The sequence below is a fragment of the Carettochelys insculpta genome, chromosome 22, assembly GCF_033958435.1.
Source record: "Carettochelys insculpta isolate YL-2023 chromosome 22, ASM3395843v1, whole genome shotgun sequence".
NCBI lineage: Eukaryota > Metazoa > Chordata > Testudines > Carettochelyidae > Carettochelys > Carettochelys insculpta.
Genome location: NC_134158.1, coordinates 13,659,347 through 13,669,506, shown reverse-complemented (window position 1 = coordinate 13,669,506; position 10,160 = coordinate 13,659,347). Strand labels below are relative to the sequence as shown.

The window sequence follows — 10,160 nt, the reverse complement described above, 5'->3', positions numbered from 1 at the left end:
GGCCAGCGGCGGTCGCTGTGCCAGTAGTGGAAGCTGTGTGTGTGATATGCTTCATTCAGTGCCACGCACGGGGTGTGCGCCCATTTCCACACCCATGGGTGACAACACAAGAACTAGAGGTTTTCCTGTAGAACTAAGGGGCAGTGGGTTTAAAACAAACACCCAGTGGAACACCCTCCCACAGCGCTGGGTGGCCGGCTGCTGCCAGTGCTGTGTCTGGTAGAGCAGATCTGTGCAAAGCTGGAGGACAGGGGGTGCTGGCAGCTTGGGCTAGTGCTGCAGAGGTCAATGAGAAGCCAGGGCCACACTCTGCCCTAGATGCTGTGGCAAACCCGAGTCTGTGCTCTGGTCCCATTCTGCAGAGGGGATGGCTCCTCACACCTGCATTGCAGCCAACCCAGGACTCCTTATTGGCTGCTTCCTACCCTGCCCATGGCAAAAAGCTTTGATTCCCCCCATCCCCTTCTGTCTTTGCAAACCCCTGCCCCAAACTAGCTGCCTGGGGGCACTTTTGGGAAGTGAACCTTTGTGCAGGGGGCTCAAGTTTTCAATGCCCATCAGTATTGGGTCAGCTAGAAAGGCAAAAGCAGGTGGCTGCTATTGAAATGCATCCTTGTGCTCTTGTAAATTGCTCTGGCCCCAGGGAGAGACCCTGTTTCAGGCTCCTAATTTTTCCTTGTGCCTTTGCTTGATTTTTCACCCCTCCAACCACAATAAAGTATTGTTTCACTGAGAAGTTGTTTTCCAATCAGAGCAGTTCAGCCCTGCTTCCCGTTCTAAGGTGAAGCTGAAGAGTAACCACACAAGCAGCCTTTGTGGTCAACAGATCCTGTGGATGCTGTCCCACACCAGCCCTTGGCACCTGCCCTGCGCCACCCCCTCCCAGTACTTGGCAGGACTGAGGCCTGCTGGGCTCCTGTGCCTGAGATCTAGGAGCTCAGTTTTTGGGAAGGAGGGAAACAAGAGGATGCGAGAACAGGGTTTGTTCTGTGCAAACCTCACCCTTGGGAGCCAGTGCTTGCCAGGGGCTCAGAGGGGTGCACATCCCTATCCCCTTTGTGTCCTGTTTTCAAGTGCACTAACTCTCCTCTGCATTGCATCAGAGCATGTAGTCACCTTCCCTGCCCCCACAGCTGGGAACTCCCCCAGTGCTGGGCAGTGACTCAGGGCCACGAGCAGAGCAGAGGGGCCACCCAGGCCACCCCAAGGGCTCTAGGGGATTTAGAAAAGCAACTCCAGGAGCAGCTGAAGTCCTTAGGTGCTAGGGCAAATCCTTCATCTGCCAAGCAGGCTGCCTTAGGAAGATATTTTAAAACAGCACAACCATAGCCAGGAGTTTACCACCTGGGCAAGAATTGATCCACAGGGCCACCACTTACCAACTGCTTTCTAGAGCTCCAAGCTCTCTCTATCTGCATCAGTGAGTATTCAGGGCCCTCTGGGACCTGATCCACAGCTGAAGGGACATGACAACATAAGCATAATGAAACAGCCCCTGGTTCTCTAGGTGGGTTATACAGGGACAATCTTTCCACACAGCATTGGGGTGGGGCAGGGGGAGAGGAGAAGAGAAGAGAAAATCTGGAAGTTGCAGCCCCTATGGAGCATTGATCTCATGGAGGTGAGTTGGGATAGTTAACTAATCTGACCAGTAGGGGTTTTTGTTCAGTGCTAGACAGAGCTTTTCCTTTGCAGTACACTATACCATGGATCTATAGGCAATCAGCTCTTTACCAGTAGTTCTGCTTTGCTAGGTGGAACAGGCTAGCACTTGTTAGGGCCTTAGTATTCTTTTCACTCACTCCAGGAAGCTCTCTGCTTTAACATACTCAAAGTGTACATGTGTTCTCACAGCAAGAATCCCCCCCCCTTAGCCAGTTTACATCACTAGCATTCTGAACTGTGTTAAAACCTTTCCAGTCTTGCTATGTCAAGAGATGTGGGGTGTACCCTAGACACTACCCAAGCCCAGTGCCTCTGTGAAGTGAAGATTTCAGCCCTAAAACATCAGAAAAAGCTCTTCACCACAAGTGTAGCCAGGATTAACAAGAAAGTTCTAAAAAGACTATTTTACTTTAGAGTATAGCTACACAGTTGCGTGCCTGGCACTGCAATATGCTACATGCTTAGAATACAGAGCTCCAAGGCCAACCAGATACATTTAATAGCCATCTCAGAAAATACCCACGCACTAAGATAATCATAAAAGCCACATTACAACAAACAACTCTTTGCTATTACTCCAGGACTATAGAAGCCCAATTTCTACCGAAATAAAAGCAAACCCAGCTCCTCCTGGACACAAGTGGGTGGCCCTTAAAAGGGCCTTTGATGAAGTTATGAAGTTCTAATGAAGAATTTAACCGCCAAATCCGTACAGAGTGCGCCCCTGGCGTTTCAGGGCGTATACCACATCCATAGCCGTCACCGTCTTTCTTTTCGCGTGCTCAGTGTAAGTCACCGCATCACGGATCACGTTCTCCAAAAACACCTTCAGGACCCCACGGGTCTCTTCATAAATCAGTCCTGAAATTCGTTTCACACCACCGCGCCGAGCCAAGCGACGGATGGCAGGTTTGGTAATACCCTGGATATTGTCTCTCAGAACCTTGCGGTGTCTCTTCGCGCCTCCTTTCCCCAAGCCCTTTCCACCCTTACCACGACCGGACATCTCTGCGAACGAACTAGAAACCAGCAGTGCTGCAAATGAGTCTGATGCAACGCTTTATATAGCACGAAATCCGACCTGAGTGAAAACTGAGCGGGCACTAGCCCCGCCGCACCCTCCCCAATGCCCGCTAGAGCGGCGCTTGAGACTTTCACCAATCAGAGAGCAGGTATTCTCCTTTCAACCAATCACAAAACAGAGGGAATTTTAAAATTCAAACAGCAACGTTTTGGCGCCTAAGTAGTGTTGGGAGATGAAAATCCTATAAACAGGGTTTGAAGTGAACGCTCCTCACTCGCCACCCCTAAAAGCTGTCAGGGGTTTGGGACTATTTCCCACTGCCCAGGACCTAAAGCGCCCTGCAGCCTCCGCACATCAAGGGTTGTGGAGACCCCGCTTTTGAACAGACGCCCATTGCCCAGTAGAAACAACTCAACTCAATTTCCCTCCCCAAAGAGGCTGTTGCGAGTTAGCTGCCACGGATCCCGCTTCATATTTGTCCCATTTCCCAGAGCTGGAAAAAGTGCCCAAAAAGCTACTTTTGTAAAGGTACAGCTGCTTTCACTTCCGGGCGCTCGAGTCATTCTAGATCTGACGTGTGCGCGCGTCTGTACTTTTGCTCGCGTAGTTTTCCAGGGGCGACATGGTAACTTGTACTTAAGTACACCCCCCACCAAAGCAGCTGCACAAATTGCTGCCCAGTTTCTCTCTACATATTTCCTCCATGCACACGCTGAGGAGTGGGTGGTAGTTCCTGCTTTGGAACGCTTGATTGTTGCTGTATGAGAAGCAGGACATTTTACTGGCGCTTTATCCGCCGTCTTGGTAGAGCCGACTCCGAACTAAAAGGGAGGGAGATGAGGGAATCAAGGAAGGGGCTGCGCCTGGCTGAATTTCCACCTTGTTACCGCGCACGATTTTATTTGGTCACGAGTCTGGCGATGAGTGTTTTGAAAGACTCCCCCTTATCCACTCAGCTCCTGAAGCCAAGGGGCTAACGACACATTTTGGGCTTTCTTTCTTAATGAAACAACGTTTTTAAGTCTTTGCCCGAGAGCAGGAGCTTCAGCTCTGACAGACCCCCTCCCCCGGACACCGCAAAGGCTCACGAGTTTTTAAAAAAAAGTCGTCCTATAGAACATTATAGACTAACATTTTGGAGCATAAGCTTTCGTGGGCAAATACCCTCTTCCTCAGGTGCTGAGTGGAAAGTCCCGTGGGAAATGGGACACTACACAGAGGGTGAAGGGTAGGCAGGAATTAATGAGGTGTATGTCTAGCTCACCCAAGGGTGACACTTCACTGGGTTTGGCGGTGCTTTAGTTACAAAGCCGTATCCATAGCTAAATATACTCCCTCCCATTCACACCATGACCTATATTCTGTTAACTGAAAGTACTTCAGGGGCTCTTAGCAGATCACATTTAACTTGACTGGTATTGCAAGATGGAACTAAAACTCCAAGCAAACCCCGTTAAGAAACTCAAGCAGTGACCGTAGCTCTTCTAAGAAAAACTTGGGTGGCTCTTAAAAGAGCCTTTGGGTTAAGGTAAAAGCGTCTAGGGTAGACACCGCTTATTTGGAGCTGGTGTACTTGGTGACGGCTTTGGTGCCCTCAGACACGGCGTGCTTAGCCAGCTCCCCAGGCAGCAGCAGGCGCACGGCGGTCTGGATCTCCCGAGAAGTGATGGTTGAGCGCTTGTTGTAATGCGCCAGGCGAGACGCCTCCCCGGCGATGCGCTCGAAGATGTCGTTGACGAAGGAGTTCATGATGCCCATAGCCTTAGAAGAGATGCCGGTATCGGGGTGAACCTGCTTCAGCACCTTGTAGACGTAGATGGAGTAACTCTCCTTCCTCGTCTTGCGGCGCTTCTTATCCCCCTTCTTCTGGGTCTTAGTCACCGCTTTCTTAGAGCCCTTCTTGGGCGCGGGAGCGGACTTGGCAGGCTCCGGCATCTTGAACACTAAGGAAACTACAAAACAAAAATGACTAAGCCAATGAAGCCAGTTGTGGGATGGACCTTTATTTATAGTGCCTCTATGCAAATGAAGGAGCCTAATCTTTACTATCGTATTGGCTAATCGTTGGCTATACGTCACTGCCGTTGCCCAACTCAGCTACGAAGACACCGGCCTGAATTTCTTCCAAATCTTATTGGACAGCCACAGCATCTTCCTTTCCCATTGGCCAGGTGGAGAAGTAGCTTTGCCATTGGGTGTTTCAGGCGGAGCCAATCAAAAGTCGCTCGCCTCATCTGCCCGAGCCTATAAAAGGCTGAAGCGTTCGACTGTGGGTATTGTTTCTGTGCGCTTTGGAAGTTCGGAAGTTGAGTGAGATCGCTGAAGATGTCTGGCCGCGGAAAGCAGGGCGGGAAAGCCAGAGCGAAGGCCAAGTCTCGCTCTTCTCGCGCTGGGCTGCAGTTCCCTGTGGGTCGTGTGCATCGGCTGCTGCGCAAGGGGAACTACGCGGAACGAGTAGGGGCCGGCGCTCCCGTCTACATGGCGGCGGTGCTGGAGTATCTCACTGCTGAAATTCTGGAGCTGGCGGGGAACGCTGCCCGCGATAACAAGAAAACCCGCATTATCCCGCGTCACCTGCAGTTGGCCATCCGCAACGACGAGGAGTTGAACAAGTTGCTGGGAAAAGTAACCATCGCTCAGGGTGGTGTCCTGCCCAACATCCAGGCTGTGCTGCTGCCCAAGAAAACCGAAAGCCATAAAGCCAAGGGCAAATAAAGAGGCAGTTATTCAAATTTACCTGAACCCAAAGGCTCTTTTAAGAGCCACCCACAATTTCAAAGAGAGCTGGTGTCTGGAAAAAATGGGAGGGGACCAGAGAATAAGCATTAACAGCTGTAAAGTGCAAGAATTGATTAGGAGCAGCTTCCTAACGAATAACAAAACGTGGAGTTCTGGGTAGTATTTGCTATAAAAAACCCTTCACTTAAGGATTGCAGTAACGTTGTTCTACTAGAATTAGGGTGGAAAAGTTTGGATTCCTGTGGTGGTTCTTTTATAAACAAGCAGTTTTGTAGCTTGGGACATTGATGACCCAGTTCCTGAGATTGGAAAATTTATCTTAAGAATTACCCAAACACTTTTATAAAGGCTACCCTGTAAAGTGCTACAGGAGTGTTTGTTACAGTAAATTCTTTTCTATGTGGCAGCCCTGGCATTGGGTGCTTGCTGGATATTCCAATATGCTCTAGGCAGGTGCTATGCAGGGATCCACTTTGGGCAACTTGTGTATGACTGCTGAGTGTTTTGGATGGGGTGCTGTGCTGTGCAGGGAGCTGTGCTGTGCAAGACGCCCTGGGTTGGAGGGCAGAGGAGCTGTAGGTTGCTCATGGGATAGAATGCTGGTTAATTTAGATGCCTAGTTATTTGAATGCTGGTTAAAACAGCTTACTGTAGCTGTGAAGCCACAGACTCACAGCTCACTCAGACTTTCAGGGCTCTCTGTAGAGATTTGTGAAAAATCAGGGAATAAAATTGTTTTGATTAAAAGAATGTGGTTCTGTTCTGTATTATGGTGCGTGAGCTCTGCAAGTTAGTAAAGAGTAAGAATAAATACAGCCTGATAGACACTTTTTTTTCTTCTGCCTCTGCAAATACATCCCTAAATTTTTCTGTTCTTGCTCTGAGTTGGAGCAAAGTGAACAGCAGTAGGGTGTGGTGGTACAAGATGGTCCTAACCAGCCCTAAAAAGGGATTTGCAAACTCTATCAATGTTTTCCTTTGCTTGCATGCAGCAGCCACAAAGTAAATGATTCTTACAACTTTCTTCACAGCCTGTAGCACATGCTACTGAATGTATCTGGACTAAGGTTTTTAACATCAGAATGGACATTCCAGGTCAAACTAATGGCCTAACCTAGGGATGTCAGGGGTGGACCCCCTCATGAGGGTGTGAAATTTTAGAGGGGGGTGCAGCATGATCTGCTGCTAGGTCTCAGGCTCAGCCATCTCATTAAATGTTAGTTTTTATGCGTGTGTATTCACATTATATACCAATTAAGATTTTAGACTTGTTTTCTTACACATGAAAGGGTTTGTTTTTTCATATTAACATAACTGAAATTTCCATCAGTTTGGATTACATTAGACAGATGTGTGTGGGGTGGGGGGCTGGCAATTGCAGGGACACAAAGTAGGGCCTGACAAGTTTGCTCACCCCTAGCCTAAGCTGGTATCCTGTCTGATTGAGGCCTGTGCATCAGGAACTGAGCAGAACAGGCAGTCAAGGGACCCATCCCTGTTCATGGCTAGTCTGTGGCAGTGAGGGAGGGGTGCACTGAGCATAGGGTTGCATTTTAGCTTAACAGCCATGGAAGTATCAACTTGTTTTCTGAACTATGCTTTAGTTTTGGCCTTTGCAATGTCCACTGATAAATCCCCCAGGTTGGTTGGGTGTTGTGTGGAAAAAAAAAATGACTTCCTTATATATGAGGCTTGTTTATATGGGGGAAATGGCCTCTCTGCAGGGCCCACAGAAAGGGTTTGCAGAAATGTTGCATACTTTAAAAAACTCACCCACACCTGTGGGGAGGCTCATAGTCTTTTCCCACAGGAGGGTTTGATAAAGCAGATCTTTCCTTCTTGCTGTTTTCAGCCTACACTGTGTATTTTACTTTCCACATGTATTGCCTTGGTGGTGGGAACCTTGTGTTGGCAACATCCAAGTACCAGCTGCCCATTCATAAGTCAAGACCCCTGCCCTCTGTAACCTGAGAACCAAGAATGGAATGAGGTGACACTGCTTGGGAAGACAGGAGTGGAGAAAGAGCCATGGGTGTATCGGGTCAGATGGTGTGGAGCAAGTTCATTCTTGTCTGGCTGGTGACCAAGGCAGAAGGAGAGAGCTTTGGCTCTGGGCCCCACACCTTCCAAGGTAGAGTTTACTGAAAGTTCCTGCTTTCTGTGCCACCTACTGAATAATACATCTGTTGTGTGACCTGCTGGCTGTGGGGTCTCTGGCTTCTCCAGGAGCCCCATCCAGGAGGATTCACTGTGGGAAGTACACAGTAAAAACAGGAGGTGCTGAATGCTCAGAGACCAGACCCAGAAAGACCAAGGCCATGGAGGCTTCTGGTGCCAGTGTGAGGCAGCACACTACAGAGCAGGTCCAGAGATACTGGGCCTTTTGCTTTCTCCTCTGCAGCCCAAGCTCTGTATATCCCCACTTCTTCTCCCAGGGGCATCTTGTGTGAACCCCCATTCTTTCCTTCCTATGCAAGGATTTCTGCATGCTACATTTCCTCCTTCTGATACCAGGGTCCTCTATTCTCTCCTCCCAGTCCTGCTGTGTCTGCCTCTGCCCATGCCACCACATTCACTCTCCATGCACCCCAAGTACGCTCAATGCATGGGAGAGAAGTCATTCCTCATACCTGGATCCAGGTGTTAATTGGGAGAAGCAGAGAAGATTTTTTTTGGGAGGGGTGAAGACTATGGAAATGTTGAATGGGATTAAAGGGCACCACCAACCAGTTATTTAATCCACAGACAATTACAGACATGTTTGTCTGAGCCTTTGCCAAAGAACTGGTAGGAGCACAATGTTTCTGTCTTGGCTTTTGGATTCCCTGCTCCCCCAGTTATTCTGATCACTGAGGCCTGGACTATTATAAGGTGCCACAAGACTTTTTGTTGTACTTGAGGCCTGGACTATTTTCTGAATGCTTGGAATTCACCAGAGGCAAGATTCCAACGTTCTTGTGTTACAGACTAACATACAGACAACTGCCCTCAGGTTCACCATGGTATGCTAATAAGCAGCACATGGGATCTTTTCAGAGGGTTAAGGCAAGAATGCCATGTTCATTAGGAATTGTCAGGGATCCCAAGCCCCTGGGGTATGGTGTCCCCCAGTGGTCAAAGCAGTGAAACAAGAGTTAGATCTAAAAGGAAACTATTGTGCTTGCATGCAGGCTGCCTGCTTACAAAGCAGTGAGAGCCCTGAGAAACAGCTTCAAGGGCCTTTTATACAGTTTGTTTAAAATGCAAACAGTTTAGTCGTTAATTGTTTTCTTTAACATATGAAAGTCTCAGCAGAATTACCCTGAGATGTTTCTGTAAGCACTAGCTGTGCTTGAGGTTAATTTATACTACAAAGGTACATGATAACCCAGACAGAGGAGCCTACAAGATAAACCATCTCCAGGTAACAAGACAGGGGTTTCAAAGAAGTGCAGTTGACCCTCTAGCTTCCGTTACAGAGTGAGGCCTGGTTGGTGTGAAAAATTCTCAACCTTTAAAGAAGTTTTCCCCCAACAATTCCCCGCTTTGATACTCCTCTGGAGTATCACTCTAATTCTATTTTGGACATTCTTAGGTATTCTTCTGTTAAGGTGCTTAACCCATCCCTCTCCTCTTATTCTACCATCGTCAGTACTACTTTGGTTCTGTTCTGGGCAGATGGAGTGCTTGAGTTAGGGGTATCCCTGAGGCAATCAATTTTTTATGCCAGATCTGCTTGTGTACCCCTTGCTGTCTAGTTTCATTTTGGGTATTCACCCATTCCCAGTCCCCTTTAGAATACTGATTACCAGTAATTCTGAATTTAAGGGTTTTTGTCCAAAGGGAGGCAGGAGCTGGGACAATCTGGAATGGTAGGAGGCCGCCTGAGCCTCTGACAAGCCGTTCACATATCTAACAGTCACTTGTGTTGGTGAGGGGGACAATTTTCTGCAGGGCCTCTCGATAAGGGTGGGGAAAGTTATATGCTAAGGCTAGTCTCACTACTAGGAGAAGGGCAACAATCCCCATCCTATTATAGTACCTTCAATCTCTAAACTAGAAAGGATAGCAATAGTGCAATGATCAGTAAGCAAATAGCACAACTGTCTCCTTAATTAAGCTCAGGCACTTAGTACTGTTTGGCTTGCCTCTGCAGGCGCTCTTCAAGATTTTGTAGTCTCTTAATTCACTCAATGCTGGAGGGAGTTTCCTTTTTGTGAGTTATAGGGCACTAGGCTCACCTGTAGGTCTTTGATGGTACAGTCCTACCTCTCAGGTCGTATCTTGAAGCCCCGGGTGCAGGCCTGTCTGGTAGCAGTCTGGCTTGGGGTTCTGCCTCCTTGGTCTGCTGAACCTCATCCTCAGGTGATTCCTCTGGGGAGGGGTCCTGGGCGACAGGGTCGGTCAGCTCTGCTGGATCTACCGTTTGGCGTATGTGACACGCGTGGATCCATGAGGGGCGCTCCTTCACCTTCACTGCTGTGTGAGTGACAAGCAGCACTTAGAACGGTCCCTCCCACTGGGCTGCCAGGCAGTTCTTCCTACAATGTTCTTTCACAAGCACATAGTTGCCTGGTTGGATGTTGTGGCACAGTATGTCAGTAGGTACTGGGAGGGCTTCTTTCAGCTGCAGGTGCAAGCTGGAAGCAAGCTTAGTTAGTTGGATAACCTATTGGCTGTGTGTACACTAGCCAAAAACTTCAAAATGGCCATTTCGAAGTTTAATAATGAAGCACTGAAATACATATTCAGC

At 48.5% G+C, this 10,160-nt stretch overlaps 3 protein-coding genes across 3 annotated transcripts; 1 reads left to right on the top strand and 2 right to left on the bottom strand.

Annotated features, from left to right (window-relative positions):
• Positions 1-1,877: 1,877 nt before the first annotated feature.
• On the bottom strand, positions 1,878-2,780 carry LOC142024291 (histone H4). The gene has a single exon (XM_075016151.1). It carries the CDS (start codon positions 2,669-2,671, stop codon positions 2,360-2,362), a length of 312 nt encoding a protein of 103 aa, XP_074872252.1. The 5' UTR covers positions 2,672-2,780; the 3' UTR covers positions 1,878-2,359.
• Positions 2,781-2,894: 114 nt separating this feature from the next.
• LOC142024289 (histone H2B 8) lies at positions 2,895-4,737 on the bottom strand. Its single transcript, XM_075016149.1, has one exon. The coding sequence runs from the start codon at positions 4,622-4,624 to the stop codon at positions 4,244-4,246; it is 381 nt and encodes a 126-aa protein (XP_074872250.1). The 5' UTR covers positions 4,625-4,737; the 3' UTR covers positions 2,895-4,243.
• Positions 4,738-4,898: 161 nt separating this feature from the next.
• On the top strand, positions 4,899-6,164 carry LOC142024287 (histone H2A type 2-C-like). Its single transcript, XM_075016146.1, has one exon. It carries the CDS (start codon positions 5,015-5,017, stop codon positions 5,402-5,404), a length of 390 nt encoding a protein of 129 aa, XP_074872247.1. The 5' UTR covers positions 4,899-5,014; the 3' UTR covers positions 5,405-6,164.
• Positions 6,165-10,160: the final 3,996 nt, after the last annotated feature.